Below are 16,399 nucleotides of genomic sequence, written 5' to 3'. Positions count from 1 at the left end.
AGTTCACTGCCAGACCCGAAGAGTGACTAAGGGTTGTGGTCCCAGAGCTTCACGTGTCTCTATGTGACCAGCAAGCCGGGTCTCTTCTAAGATTTTGAGTTTTTTCCCACATTTCTCTCGCACTCCATCCAGGCCCTTCTAATGCAACCTCTTCCATACAATGACTGCTCCAGAGCCTTTCTTGTTGGCTAACAACAGTTTGGGAGGAGCTATAGAGGAGCCATCCACATTAAGAAAAAAAGTGTACAGTTTCCAGAGGTGGCCAGGGCTTTAAGCATCTTTTAGCTCCCAAGTCTTCACGCTACAGAGGAAAGGGTGTGAGACTAGAGAGGGAAAATGACTGTGTGGCTGGCAGGGATAAGATGAGAACGTAGGGCTCGGCTGTGCATTTGGTTAGAGAGTGGAATTGAGAATGCTTCTTTTGATCTGAAGTCCAAGTTTGTATGTAAGGCTGGGCAATAGATTATCCGAAGAAAGATGCCTTGTTGTCATCCTTTAGTGTTTCACTCCAGTTCTGATGTCCAGCTCTGCCACATAATGGACACTCAAGAAAGACAGATTGAAGGGGTTTTCTTTGAATGAATATAAAGAGTTTATTCGGTGCGTATTTGGGTATACAACAACAAATATTAAACAACTTTTTTTTTACTTTTTGTGTACAGAACAGAAAGCTGCCTGTACATGCTATGTCTACTTTGGGAACGCAGATTTTAACAAGTATTAATGCACAAAATCTTACATATCATGCAACTCTATGCCAAGATTCCAACTTTCTTCCATGCAACAGATATGAAGATCTAAATGGAAACCTAGCTAAGTTTTAACACTTTTCCAATAGCAGGTATAAATATATGTTGTTTAGGGGTAACCAATCTTAACATCTCCTTGTACACAATAGTCACGTGCCAAATACAACAACAAAAGGACTCATACATATGCAGATAAGACATTACTTATTTGAACAACACAAAAGACAACATTACAATTCCACAGATCCTGTCTTTGCACAAGAAGCCATAATAGCTTAAACATGATACACAAATGGAATTAAGAGAAATCTACACTTAAGGATACTCTTCTTTGTCTTGAGTGATCTGTACTGACTGGGGTTGGCAACACTACTCAGTTTCTACACACAAAGTACGGCACAAGAACTTGACCAGAAAACTACGAATCTAAGAACAAACAAACAAAAAAATTGGTAGTCACACGAACACTGTTACCTTGAGCCTGAGATGCCAATTCCGATTCAACCCTGAATTTGGTTGATTTGGATTAAGAGACACAGAGTCCATAGAACCATTGAATTTCAGAATCATAAAGTTGCACTACACCAAAGTAAAGAATACATCGGAATCAAGCGTAGATAGAAAACATGAAGCCAAGAAAACAGCACGGCTCACAGAAATGTCTTTGCCCCTACAAAACATGTAAGCAGTTAATTTTGTTTTGTGTGTTGTGTCTTTTTGTGGTCTTTTAACTTTTCATGGTTAGAGAGCAAATTTATATCAGCATGAGTGCTGTGAAAATGGTTTTGGTGTGTCATCCCTCCCCCAAAGTGTAGGTGAGATCATGAGAACATGGGACAGTCCTTCTCCCGGATTGAGTTCACTGTTTATAGGCTTGGCATTCTTTGGCACAAGCTCGGTCTAATGAGGGGGCTTACATATCGATGCTATGAAGGGCAAATGGCAGACAGTACCGTGGACTCTGCCTGTTTGTTTGGTAAATGTCAAGGACAAATTTGAACTTCGGGGTGAAGGACTGTTAGAAGAATTCAACAGCACCTGGAGGTGAGGTTCTGTTACAGAGCCCGTGTTTTGCCCTCACTGGCTACGTTGATTCATTGTGGCTCATGGATTTGCCTCCGTTCAGCACGCCGGAGACACTTCTGCTCTTGGTGGGGGTCCCACTTCCAGATCGGGAGAACTCCGTGAGGTCGTGCAGGGACGGCTCCTTGTACATGGCCACTGAAAAGCACAGAAAGACAGCATGAAAGGCCATGGAGTGGGCCCGCCTCATGCCCATCCTCCTTGTTGGACTTCTATGCTTCCAGACAAACATTAAAATGCAGCTTTCAGCAACTGAGCAGTGAGTGAACTCAATCGGATTAAGCAAAATCTGGTCTAGGTGCAGTCATGTGTGGAGAATTCGAATGTCTAGCTTCCATCACTAATGGCTATACATAAGAGGATTAATGAAAAATGCTTTTAGAAGTTTAAATAGGATCGAGGGTATACTGGGCAAGGCAAATATGAAAGTTTTAAAACATCGCAGACCACTGATTTCTATCATACTGTAAAATGAAACTCTCGAAGAGTCGAAGTATTAGCACAATTCTCAATTCAAGAGATGGTAAATACTGTTCCGGTTGCTGAAAAAATGCCACGTTAGCATATATGTATAAAGCACTGACAGTGTGCTCAATTCTGTTCTGCGTGCCTAATGTGCGTTTTCTCATTTAATCCACCCAGCAAGCCTACCTTGCTGACGCTCTTATCCCCTGTGTACAGAGGAGGAACTCGAGGCGCACAAAAACAAACACGAAACGGCAAACTCACTGCCATTGAGTTGATTCCGACTCACAGCGACTCACTTTAGTATGTGATGAAGATTCAAGCTCAAAACTGTGGTCTACAATACAATGACAGGCTGATTTGAACGAGGCAGTTGGCCCCAACCATAAGCCCCGAATCCAACCCCAGTTGGGTAATTTTTTTTGGCATCTTATTTATTTTCTTATTTTTCCAGTCTTCTCTGTCTGCTTGGAAAAGCAGGAAACTATTAAGTAGAGCTTACAGTCTACTCACTCCATTTCTGTCCTCCAGTCCTCTCTTGGTCACTATTCGGCTACTAATGACGGAAGAACGAAGCAATGAGGGACAGACAAAACAGCTGGAATCTCATGGATGGGCCCTTAGTGAGCTCCAAGAAGCTTTCTGCTAAGTGTTCAGTGCACACATTTGAGCATCTAATGTTCCTGGCCAGGGGCCATTCTGTCAGCAATCGGAGGTCTTGGCAGTGCCCAGTTAGCAACTAAGACAACTGTACCCGAGTAAGGTGTTACCCTGCGTACCACGGAACGTCAAGAGCCATAGGTGGACAGCACAAACATTAAAATCAAAAGATTAGACAGCAATCTCAATAGTTCCCTGTTTTAGTGGCTTTCAAAATGCTACATTTGTGCCTAAAATGCCTTTACGTGGCAGAACTATGCGTCCCTTTGTGAAGCACGACCACGATTGCATGAGAAGGAGGAGCCCATGCCAATGGCCACGTCATCCCGCTTACCTTTCAGTGGTTTGGGCAGAAAGTGCGCTGCGGGCTTATTCTTCTTCACGTGGTTGCCTTTCATAATCTCCCCTTCTTTGTTCAGCCCCAGGTACCAGCCTCGGCCCGACTGCTGCTGACGGTATATCATGGATGAGTACGTTACATAATAATTCTCAAACACCGATTCTTTGAATTTACACTCAGGTGTGAAATGCTCCTGCAATAAAAGGAAAACCACAGGTCAAGAGGGACAGCTACGGATTTCGTGGAAAACCACCTGGACTGGCCCTTCTGTGCGCTTCCCACATACTTCCCTAAAGCTGCCACGGCCGGTGTTCTACTTCTTGCATGCAAATTCGTATCACTGGAAACTAAAAGACTATCTATAGCATGGCATATGATGCTATAGAAGCAAGCCTATCTGAAAGCACAAGGGATCGATAACTAGCTCTTTTTGTACTAAGGTAATGGGCAAACCACCAGTCATTTAAGTGCCATGCATTAAAGAATACATGAGCTGAGGATCAAAAAGACTAGGAGACTGAACCCATCCCATAGAGCTCCGTTTCCTTCAGAATGAACTAGAAGAAAATATACTTCCAGGACCCCGTCCTGAATCTTTGTGGATTCTTGAGTTACTGTGTTGGAATGGCTGTCAATAGCTGGGGGCTAAACACCGGGTGACACAACAGCTCTTCAGGGCTATGTTTTCCAGTTAGTTATGCCAAGGTGATTTTCTGAAAATGTCACTGGCCCCTGACTTCCACAAGAACATAAGCGAAAGGGAAAACAAAACACAACCCCACTCTGCCCTCACCCCATCCTTGCCTTTCAGTAACATTTAGAAGCAAATCAATTCTGAAGCCAAGCGTTTACAGTAATTCTGCCAGCAGACATGAGCAAGAGGCCCACGGGACGGGAATGGAAACTTCTGCCCCCAGCCTGGCCATGTCCTCATTGGACTGCCCCATATAAGTGAAGGGCCCCTGACCCACCAGATGGCTTCCGAAAAGCAAAACTAGAATCGCCACCATATTTCAAAGCCCTTCTTTGGAAAGTTAGTTGGGATCCTGTAAAGCCATGTATAAATGACCCAGCCAAATGGACAGCAGATTTTCAGCTGGATGTCGGGCACGGAGGAGCAGGATGTTCAGTAGAAGGTGAATGTGGCGTCCCGTGTGACCGTAATGCCAGTGAAACCATTCAACGCCCCAACCCAACCACCAAGTCAAACGAAACAGCTGCCACTTGACTCAAGGTGAGCCCAAGTGCATGAAGGAGGGCTGCCAAAGCTCACAGAAACAATTCTGCTCTCCTTTCTTTCCATTTGCCAGGCATTTTTCAAGCCCCCTTGTATAAGAACAGAGCTGGTTTCTACAGTGTTCCCAGTGCTTGGTGTCTCAGAAATAGAGACCCAGCCTTTGTGTGGGGGCACCTCTGGGTAGAATGTTGCTAATCCACTGAGGCTGTAACAAGGAATCCATTTTGATACTATCCCGAAAGCTGATCATATTCTGCCACATTTGTGAAAGAAAATATTGTCAAAACGACGGCAAGGTTTCTGGGACAGGAATCGTTTAGGAACAATTTTTTAATAACCCCAACTTCCTTTATTTCCATGTCTGCTGGGATTCAGAGAAATTCACACCCTGGCATCATCTGAAGTATTCTCAGTCCCTTCAACAATGAAGCAGCTTTTCTCTGCGAGAGCGGTAAGTACTTGAGCAATTTTCTTTCTTTCTGGGAAGCAGCCATTTTTACATGTAAAATTCAGTGGTATTAATTATGGTTGCCATATTATACAATCATCACTGGTATCCATTTTCAATGTTTTTTTTCATCACCCTTAACAGAAGCTCTGTGCCCCTTGAACGATAACTCCCAATTTTCCCCTTGCTCCATCTTGGTGACCACTGAGAAGTTTTGTTCTCAATGCATTTGCCTATTGTAGACACAGGGTTTCATTTAAGTGGTTTCTTATACTATGGGATCATTTGTGACTGATTTATTTCATTCAGCACATTTTCAAAGTTCATCCCTGTCATAGCATGTACCAAAACTTCATTTCTCTTTATGACTGAATAATATTCCATGGCATGAATATGCCACATCATGTTTACCCAATCCTCTGCTGATGGACATGTAAGCGGTTTCCACCTTTGGGCTAGTGTGATGACCAGTGCTTCAGTGAACGGAGGGGTACAGATGTCTGTTTGCATCCCTACATTAAATTCTCCCGGGTATGTACTTAGACATGGAATTGCTAGATCACCTAGTAATTCTATGTTTGACTTTCTGAGAAGCCCACACATTGTTTTCTCTACTAGCTGTATCTTTTCACAGTCCCATTAGCAATGGATGAGGGCAGCCATTTCTCTACATCCACATGTAGACTCCCTATGTGGGCATTCAAGACGCGAGAAAAGCTAAGCTGTGTCTACAAAGACATCTGACTGGAAGTCTCCACATTTCCTCTACCAACGAGGAACACCGGTGCACAGAACATCCCTGACATGTTTGATCAAGGAAATGATCATTTACGAAAAGGACAAAAAAAAGCAGCTTTCTCTTTGGAGATTGGATTTGAATTTTGTTACAAGTCAGAGACCACCCTTGAAAAGAGATCCAGTGAAGTGGGTCTAACGGTCAAGGTGGATGATTGACTACAAAAGGGGGAGCTGGGAACCTAGCATATCCCAAGGCACAAAAGGATTGCAGGAAATATCCTATGTGATAGCAGAGGCGGTTTATTCAACAAACATTTTCTGAGGAATGTCTATGTTTGGCTGGGATGAGAAATTCAGAGATAAGTAAGGTGCACCTTCAGAAATCTTACTGTGTATTTGCAGGAGGAAGGCATGTACTCAAGTGACGAGGCCACAGGTGTGGGAGGCATACAAGAACTGTTATGTGAAGAGGGAGGAGGCCAGGCTTCCGTATGACCGGGGAGGACCTCACAGAGAGGACATCATTTCTACCAAGCCCTGAAGGATTCCAACCAAGGTAGGAATTCAACAGAGAACAAAAGTGAAGACTATTATTGTGCTGGTAGAGAGCCACAGTCTCAGTGGGTCACTAATTTCATCTTCTCTGTCTCTGTAATCAGAACCCGCCATCATGGTAACTGCTCACACTTCCATTTCAGAGCACCTGTATGCTTATTTACCTGCTCGGCCACTCAGGATGCACAGGCTGGACCATTCATCATCATTACCACTCCTCTGGCGTGTGTTTTTCTGGCCTCTGCTTTGCACTGATGCCATGACCTCCCCATGGTGCTCTCCTTTTCTGCTAGCTGATTGGCCTTCTTAAAGCACATCGCCTCTCTTCAGGAACTTGTGATTGTTTCAGTTGCCAAGTGTAGGTTTTGCCTGGCAAACCACCCTAGGTGGCAGTGACAATTTTGCATGCAGTCACTATTGTGTCTGGATCCTCATCCTCCACCAGAGAATGTCTGGTCCTTTACCAAACCAAACTCACTCTTCTCAAGTCCACTCTGTCTCACTTACAGGACAGGGTAGAACTCTCCCTGTGGTTTTCCAAAATTGTGACTCTGTACGGAGTAGAAAGCCTCGTCTTTCTCCCTTAGAGTAGCTGATGGGTTCAAACTGCTGACCTGCCAGTTAGTAGCCCAACATGGAACCCACTGTGCCCCCACAACGCCCTTCCCAGATGCCATTTTTCTCTCCATTTAGCATGCCATGCTTCTGTCTGTCCAAGGCTGGCTGCCCCCTCGTCTCTCAGTGCCAAATATCACTTCCTGTGGGAACATACATGATCTCCCCCATGCAAAATTGATCGCATCTGTGATTGCACACATCTGTGCGCCTACAAATGTTCTCCGTATCTTAGATGCACACAGGATTGGCTCCAAATGGGAGGGAAGTGACTTCTTTCCTTCAGCTCCCTCCTTCACCTCCAGAAAGGGGTGGTCGTATTGCCTAGCACATGGCTCAAATGATAGGAGAATCTGAATTTCAGAGCTGCCAATGCTAGAAATTTCAGAATAAACCAGTAAAAAATCTGCAGTGAATCTTCCTTAATGGCTTAGAATAAAGTCAGCTGGACCATATTTTTCACAAATGACGCTCACACCATAGAATGGTGTGGAAATGATGGAATCATGTTGAAAAGTTCTTGCACAGTGCATATAACGTGCCAGTCTCACGATTTTTCCCTAAGTGAATTTTGGCCTCCTTCATCCTCAAGCATATATTATTAAAAATGTATGTGTATAATCAAGACATAAGCCATGGTCAAAAAGTCATGGATTGCATTTACTAGGACCCTGGTAACCCCAAAACAAACAATGGGCACAGGTTTCTGACTTTGGAGCAATTTGTGGCTGGGTCGTCGCGTGGTGGGGTAGTCAGCCCAGAAGACAAGAAGAGGGTCTTTCTGGCCACACGTGAAGCTGGGTAGCAGGATGGCACGGGGATGACTCACTCACCCTGCTCAGAGTCCACCTCATCTGATCGAGGGATGTGCAGCACCTCTGCACGTTCCATGCCTCCTGCCTGTCCCCTTGTGCCTGGGAGATGACAGCAGGCTGAGTGTGTCAGACAGGCTGATAAGTGGGGTGGAATGTGCCCTGCCTGGGTGGCCTCTCCAGTCTGCAGTGTGCAGACCTCTGGGGCAGAAAAAGTGAGTTCTACCTGCCCTGGTAAAAGAATTTGCAGAGCAGGGAAGAAATCCTGTCAAGCAAGGGCTGCTTTAGAAACCCAAGGACAAAGAATCAAACCCAACAGCCATACACTGTATCTACTTGAGTATAAGTCGACCCGAATATCAGTCGAGGCACCTAATTTTACCACAAAAACCACATTAAAAATTTGCTAAAAAACCTGGCTTATACACAAGTATATACGGAGTGATTCTAAAAGGCAGAGAAATGAAATGGACTTAAATTCTTTTGTGACACACAAGCTGGTTCCAAACGGACAAAAAAGAAATGCAAGGGCAGACTGGGGAAGTGAATCACACCTCCACATCACAGGTACCAAATGAAGGCTTCACGGTAAATCCATTGGAAAAACGGGGGCGGGGGTGGGGGGAAGCTAGCAGCCTGCTTTAAAAAAAGATTGGTATAAAGAATGATAAAAAATAAAGAATATGAAATGAAATATGTTAAAAGTAAAGTATGGCAATGTAAATAAATAAAAGAAAAATATCGCAAAAGCACGCTTCTGACAACAGTGTAGGGTAGGGTGGTAGAGGTTACATAGTACGAAAAGCATGTAACGACATGTGTTAACTGCATAGCAATATGGTATTTAGAAGGACGCTGTCACCCCCTGGAGAGAACCCGAAGACAGGACTGAATGTCGGTTATGAATAACATGGTAGCAGCAACGCTAGGAGGAGAAAAAACTTGGCAATTGTTACAACTATTGGAAATGGCAAGGGAGGACTCAATGAACTGAAAGCTCTGTCACATCCTGGCAATTTCTTAGTCATCGCCACTACTTTTGGACTCACAAGCTCCGTGGAGAGGGAGGAAGATGAGGCCAAAAAAAGAATACTGAAGCGACCAAAGGAGTGTTCTGTACTCTGTGTGTGACACCGTCATTCTTCCCAGTGTAGGGCAGAGTAGGCAGAAAGGGCTTGATTTGCATCAAATGTGGAGAAAGGCAAGCATCCCACTAACACAAGAAGGGCCGCCAAAGGGCAGGTGTGCAAAGCAATCTCTCTCTCTTTCTGCTGTGGTTCACAGAGCTTAGAGAAACTGGAGTGGACCCAAATCATGAAAGCCTACTCAGGAGGCCAGCCTGACGGATGCCAAGGAACCTCCCCCCTTTGATTGATCTGCAAATCATCACGAGTGCTCTTGAAGAAGGCTCCACTGTGGCCTTGACACATACGGGAGGCGGCACTCATGGTGCTAAGTGTTTAATAGTCACGAGATACAAATCTATTAGAACGAATGGAAAAGCTATTGAGCCTTCCCTGCACAGCCGCTAAGAAATTACTGGGCAGGAGTATAAAAAGAAAAGACATGTTAGCGCTTATAATCCTTAAATGCATCGATTTCTCTGAAAAGTTATTTACCTCTCTGGCATTTCTGCATTTTTTTTCCAAAGGAGTAACATCTTTAGAGATGATGAGGTAATCAGCCTGTCTCTAAAATATCTCCTCTAAGAATTCTTTTTCTTCCTACTTCAAGTTCAAAGTTCTGTTTTTCGTGTGTCAGTGAATATCGAACCTTTTACCTAAGGACTCCATGGCAGTGAGGTAAAGGGATCAGACTCCAGATATGGAAACGAAGGACATACACCTATATACTGTGAGTGGATGCAGAAGTGAAACGCACCCCTCTGATTTAGCAACTTCCTCAGTTAAGTCAAGAAAGGAAACCGACTGCTGGCGAGTCAACATGGATAGTCATGGCAACCACACAGAGAGAACCACCTAAATAGATCACTTGGCCTTTTTGTGGACTTGAACGGCAAACCACTCCGAGTTTCCACTCATACAACAGGGAGAAACAATGATTTGAGGGCAGCAGTATGAATGAGGCCAAGAAAACATCGGATGCCTTCAACATCAGGTTAATACAGCATATTAGGGACTATCGACTGGCAGCTGCCCTGATTAGGGCACAGTAGACCTCCACACAGACTGAGAGCCCCACCAAGAAGGGCTGCGGAGCAAAGTCAGAAAAGCTGGACATCTGGAAATCACCGCCCATGGTGTGCCAGGAAATGTCTGCCCCTGAACGAAAGGGTTCCAATCCTTGTAAGTTGCTGTTCAGTTAAGGTTCCCAGAAAGAACTCTGCCCTGGGTAGGTCTCCCCTGGCACCGAGGGCAAAGCACAGAGACGGGGTGGGGCTTCTCTGACCTTCTGGAGCGGGGACCAGGTCAGAAGTGTGGAGAGTCATGGTGGCTTCCCTGAAGGGAGCCGACAAAGGGCCGGGCCACTCCCCAGATGATGTGTGGCTAGAGGCCCGGTAGATGAAAAGAAAGCTGCGTGCCACGATGCCTTTGGTGCTTTCAAATGCATCTGCAGCACCAAAAGGGGCACACCAGGTCTCAATGCTGCCCTGATTAAAAGGCGGAAGCTGGCAAACGTGGGCCTGCAGAACCACAGGTACACTGGGGGCTTTCATATGAGTCCAACTCTCAGCAGGATGGGAAGTTTTGAGGATTGCCAGATAGACTCTCCATGTCTCCTTGCAACACAGTGCTCTCAAAATAAATAGTTTGTTAACGAGCGAAATTGCTTCCCACGGATCTAGGGAGTGCTACAGACCCCGCCAAAGTTGTCCGCATATAAGATGACCACGCTAAGTCCCCTAGGCTGTTGAACAAGGCCTGTGATAACAGCATTACTCATTATCACATCAAACATCTGAGGGGCCTTCAAAAGGGTCATGGAAGAAGGGAATGAAAAGATAATGGTACTTTTTCTACAAATCTTTTGAGGATCACCCCCATATGTATATATTACATCGTGCGTTTCATTCTGTCTTATCACAGAACACAGAAGCATAGGCAGTAAGTATATGGATATTTGAGTGGGCCTAGAAAGAAAATGTTACAATGAACCTGGTAACACATGATTTCCTTTTGTCAGCGGGTTCTCTACACACAATTTAACTCACCCCTTCCTTCAATCATCCCACATCCCTTTCTTCCCCTCCTCTCTTCTGGGCACATTTTTAGTAGCCTGTTCACCTTACTAATTCAACAATGACTGCCATTGGCCACGGTTCACTCCTCAAATTCAGAACCCTGTCCCGAAGACTATGAAGTTCTTCATGGAAAGTTAGCAGGTTATTTAAACAGCTCTGATGTGGGTAATGTCAACTAGGCCCCAGTTGGATGCAAATCATATGCAGATGAAAATTAGTTTATTAACTGTTTTTAAAAGTAGCATCTTAAAACACGCATCGTACTCATGAGAGTGACACTTTAACTTCTTAACTTCTCTATATAGTCTTTCCTTCAAGGATTCCAAAATCTAGGTCTAATTATTATATCAGGGACTTTGATGTTCTCTCTCAGAGCATTGGATGTAAATAAGCTTCATTATTATTAAGATCAAGGCATGGGAAGCAATAGGTTGAGGGAGCAAGAGGGTATCAATAGGCACTCAATGCACCATAGCTAAGCAGTATTAGAAATTCATGATCAATAGCGTATGGTTTGTTCACTTGAAAACACTGTAGACTAGGAGATGCTTGAGGACAGCTCCTAGCACAAGTATTGACTTGAAGTAAGTGATCAACACACATCTGAGGAAATGGAAGAATAGAAGAACATGGGGTGGGGGGGCTAAACATGAGATTATAGCTTCTAAGTGAAGAGAAGGCTGCTTTAATGTAGAGACAAGACAGAACTCGCCTAAGCGAGCAGGAATAGGTGACAAGAGAAAGTCAATTTAAATACCGAGAGAGAGGGGATGGAGTGAGGGAGAGAGAATGACTGACTGACGGCAGTGCAGTGATTTTGTTTTCTTGATAAGGCTTTTCTAGTAGTCTTTAATCCCCATCAAAGGGCTTTTCCCTGGTGGGTCTGGCTCAGAGAAAAGCGAGGGAACATGCTGACCTGATTCCATTGTGAGTGCTGATAATGCTCTAGCTATGAGCGATTGGTAACAGGGGTTCATTGTGATTGTCAAAACATGGAAATCTAACGAGGATATTGGTCAATGTTGTCAATCTGCTAGGTATTAAATGAGCCTTGCAGCAGCAGAGAGAGCGTGCTACCATTGAGCAAAAAGAGCCAGGCATAGAGTGCATCCTTTGGATCCCATGATCCCCAAGCAACGAGCCTTCTCAAACCAGGGACAGAAAGTGGTGACACTAGAGAAACTGCAGAGGCTCATAGCAGAACCAAAAGCACGAGACAAAGCAGTGGACTTTCTGGCCCATGGAGCAAGTAAAGCTCAATGCCTTCTGGCATGAGGCTTGCTTGCTAAGTAGGATGCTTCCAGGCGCTTAAGTGGGAGAGCTAGTTCAGCACTGAACTAGAGCTGTGTTTACAGGTGAGGCTTATGGTAGAGCTAGGTGTTCTCTGGGCATTAGTCTGAGCTCTGCAAGAGCTTTGTTACATTGCTCAAACAGTGCAGTGGCCAAGGGGCCATGGGACTGAGAGACTAAAGACCAAAGAGAAGCCTGCCTGATGGAATGGCTGGGACGAGGCTATTCTGACCGGAGATCTGTGTCTTAAGCATTTCTGATCTTAAATTGTAACCTGTTAACATCACCAATAAAGCCCAGACTGCGTGCGGCTATTGCAATGAATTAAAAACCCATAGGGAAGCAGAGTGCCTTGGGAGAGACAGTTGGTGTCAGAATTGATAAGAAGGTTGGAGGGTACTGGCCTGTCCTATGTCCCTTCTCTTTTCCCTTTATGAAGCCAGAGGAGGGCATATGCATGCTTTTGCATCAATTTTCTGGTGGGGGCAGGGCTATCTCTGGGCCTGAGCCTTGGGGCCTGGTCTCTGCCCTGCTTGGGCAATGTTACAAAGCTGTTTTAGGGCTGCTAATAAATGTTCAAAGAGCATACCACTCTGCCTGAACTCAGCTCCAGTCCATGGTCAGCAAACTCAGCTCATCCAATTAAGTGCCCAAAGGCACCCTACTTCGTCAGCCAGTCTCCTGGTCCAAAGCACTCAGATTTCCTTGCTCTGTGGCTGGATAGTCCATCCCTCTGTGTCTGTTCCAATGCATGGTTCTGCTGCTGCTCCTCTGGTGTCACTGCTGACACTTGGACCAAGCAGGTTCTAATGGTAGGAAGCTTGGGATCCAAGCAATGAGCTCCACACCTGACTTTTTTTTTTTTGAGTGTTGACAGATTAACCCCTCCTGCAATAGCTGTTTTTTTCACCCCAAATCAAAAACCAAACTCCTTGCTCTTGAGTCGATGCTGACTCACAGTGACCCTCTAGGGAAGGGTGGAACTGCCCCCGTGAGATTCTGAAACTGGAAGTCTTTACAGGAGTAGAAAACCCCGTCTTTCTCTCCAGAGCATCTTGTGATTTAAACTACTGACCTTGCAGTTAGAAACCCATTACGTAACCACCACACCACCAGGGCTCCTGGTTTTATTCCCAGCCAGATGGAAATCACAATGAATTCTGTTAACACTCACTCTTGCCGAATCATAGAATCCAGTTAGAATTTCCCCCTGGCTTCTTACCCAGACCCATCAGGAAAATAAAGGTCGTCTGGTGAGAGTAACAAGGCTAAGGTTCTTCAGCAATTTTAACAAGTTCACCGTATTCCACAGGTCAAGGAAATCAGGACAACAGACTTAAATTCTCTTTCCCTTTCAGGGTTTATTCTTCAGTGTGGTTAAACTCCCAACGGCCAATAGAAAGGGTGAGCCTGTGATTTGTCACAAATAGGAATTCTGCCCAAATTAGGAGTGCATGTGGATTACACTTTATGTCCAATGCACTCCCCTATCTTGATTCCCCCCAAACTGGTTTTGCCTCTTCCTGTACATGTTGAACTGGGAAAGGCAAGGTTAGCAGTTCAAAACTGGTCCGCAGGAAACAGATGAGGCTTTCAACTCCTGTAAAGAGTTATGGTTTCAGATACCCACAGGGACAGTTGGTTGTACTCTGTCCTGTAGGGTCGCTCTGAGTCAGAACGAACTCCATGGCAATTGAGTTTGTTTTGCTGGGAGTTGGTGCAATGGGCTGAAAAAGCTGCTGTCTTTCAAAGTACTTGAAAATTACTGCAGGCAATCCCATGCAACAATATGACTTAAAAGTGCCCAGTAAACAAATGTACAAATGTGCTTGACACATGGATGCATGTATGGATTGTGATAAGAGCTCTATGAGCCTCCAAAAAATGATTTTAAAAAATACAATGAGTAGAAGAAAATGTTCTGAAATTGATTTATGGCGATATTTGCAGAATTCTTCTTTAATATGACTGAATGATTAAATTGGATGGTATGTGAACTATATGCTAATAAAACTATTTTTAAAAAGAAAAAAAAGTTCCTGGTAATTAGCAACCATTTATAAGGGAAAAGCAAATTATAATTGTGAATATGCACATGGGACTATTCTACCCCACTGCCGTATATACTTGAGTATAAGCCGACCCAAATATCAGCCGAGGCACCTAATTTTTCCACAAAAACTGCATAACAATGTGCTGAAAAACTCGGCTTATACACAAGTATATATGGTAGTTACAATGCAATTTCTTAGCATTTTTATATTACAAAAAGGAGAAACATATTTACGGGCCTGTCAAGCAATGGCCTGTTGAAAACAGAATGAGGACACAGATATGGCTAGCCTCCTAGTTTATCCCTGGAGTTTGCACTGCCTTGTTCTGGGTTTTCATCTATTCCGACAGAGATCTTCATTTCATCCCACCAGATGCTCCTTAAAAAGAAGACGATGGTACTTTGGACATATTATGGGGAGGGACAAGTGCCTGGGGAAGGACATTCTGGTTGGTAGAGGATCAGCCAAAAAGATGACCGTCTCATTGATGGACTGACACAGCAGCGGAAGCATTTGTGAGGGTGGCGCAGGACAGGGCAGTGCTTCATTCTGTTGGACAGGAGGTTGCTGTGAGGCAGAGCCTAACAATGAGGACCCCCAACAACAATCTTGACAATAGACGACTCCCGCTACCAAATGTTACAAAGTAATTTGTTTACCACACACATTGACATGAGCTCGACCAAAGGACGAGAACAAATAGCCCCAAATAAACGGCAGCCCTCTTAGGGAGGCAAAGAGACTGATTTTTGTTGTGGCAAGATAATTGCATGATTCAAAAGCCTCAGTCAGCACCAAGCCTGGTTAGCAAAAGAATCTTGAAATGGAAGTAACTTCTTGAGATTCATAACACATAAAAGGGGTAGGACACGTGGCTTCAATCCTGTGTAATTGGCCAAAGAGGGTGATATAAATATTCTAGAGAAAAACAGATTGTTTAGGCAATTTGATTCTATAACAGAAGATTTGCTTCATTGTATATTGTATATATTGTAACCCAAATACACGGATGAGTCTCCTCGCCCCCACCCCTGCCCCAAGCTATGTAAAGAATATTATTTCTCTAAAGTAAAAAAAAATTCTCTAATATTTGTGGCGGTACGTATCCTACCTCATACACTGTCCTTTTCTTAGAGTGAGCTTGATCTGAGCCCTCAAAGTGAATCAAACATACGGTATCTACTTGGGTATAAGCTGACCCGAACAACAGCCCAGGCACCTAATTATACCACAAAAACTGGAGTGAAAAATGTGCTGAAATACTCGGCTTATACATGAGTATATACGGTAATAAAATGGGATTTGTGAAAATCAATCTTTCTGGCTTTTGACCAGTGCTGAAAACTACTCACTGGCCAAACGTTTTCGGTTACTCTAAAGCTTCTCACCCTGGGGCAGTCTTCTGTGTAAGAACTTCAGAGGGGTGTGTGTGTCAAAATCCACCTGCTAAGACATGAGTTCCTAGGTACCTGACAGCAGGAGCACAAGGTTAGTAGGTGGAACCTTTTAGAATAGCTGCTGCAAACAGCTGCCAACAGTCCTAGACTGAGAGCTCTGAAAAGCTTCCCAGAGATCCAAGACAGGATCGTGCAAAGGAGAGAAGTTCTTTCCATGTAAATGAGCTCCAAAGCTCTGGCAAGTTAGGTGGCTTATTAAAAATAACATCCCACTAAGCTGGGGCCATGGGGTATTCTAGGACCTCGGGAAATTCCGAGGGTCATAGTTGTGATTTTTGCTGGATACCAGCTGTCTCTTATGTTGGATAGGCTCGTTCTCTGCAGAAGAGTATCACTTCCAATAACCAGGGCTTTGTACCTTTAGAGATTTTCAAAGGAGATTTTATCTTTATCTTTACCGGCACAGGTAGGCATGTGAGACTAGACAACAGGGACTGTACAGATGGAAGTTCCTCATGCACGCTGTCCACTGCAAACATAAAGCCTAGACTACTAGGGCCAGGGGCAAAGGCCTCATCTGTCAATCGAGGGTCTACTGGGTATCACAGAGGGGAGAATACGACCAGTTACTTCTGGGAGAGGGCGTGTTCTTTTTTTCTTTTTTACTCTTTAATTTTCTTTTTTTTTTTAAATCAATTTATTGGGGCTCATACAATTCATCACAATACATAGATCAATTGTGTAAAGCACATCT

At 44.3% G+C, this 16,399-nt stretch overlaps 1 protein-coding gene across 2 annotated transcripts in view; it reads right to left on the bottom strand.

The window, feature by feature from the left end:
• Window positions 1-568: 568 nt before the first annotated feature.
• FGF13 (fibroblast growth factor 13) overlaps window positions 569-16,399 on the bottom strand; it is a 527,173-nt gene continuing 511,342 nt past the window's right edge. For both annotated transcript variants that reach the window (XM_004713365.3, XM_004713366.3), the window contains 2 exons: window positions 3,292-3,490; window positions 569-1,970 (listed from right to left, as the gene is read on the bottom strand). In XM_004713365.3, the coding sequence (XP_004713422.1) occupies window positions 1,834-1,970; window positions 3,292-3,490 (336 nt within the window). In that variant the 3' untranslated portion in view covers window positions 569-1,833. The remainder of the gene's footprint in view (window positions 1,971-3,291; window positions 3,491-16,399) is intronic.

The sequence above is a fragment of the Echinops telfairi genome, unplaced genomic scaffold (genome assembly GCF_000313985.2).
Source record: "Echinops telfairi isolate 266 unplaced genomic scaffold, ASM31398v2 ScPeMD7_20;HRSCAF=75, whole genome shotgun sequence".
Lineage (NCBI taxonomy): Eukaryota > Metazoa > Chordata > Mammalia > Afrosoricida > Tenrecidae > Echinops > Echinops telfairi.
The sequence above is the reverse complement of the archived record's forward strand: the minus strand, read 5'-3'. Positions and strand labels throughout refer to the sequence as shown.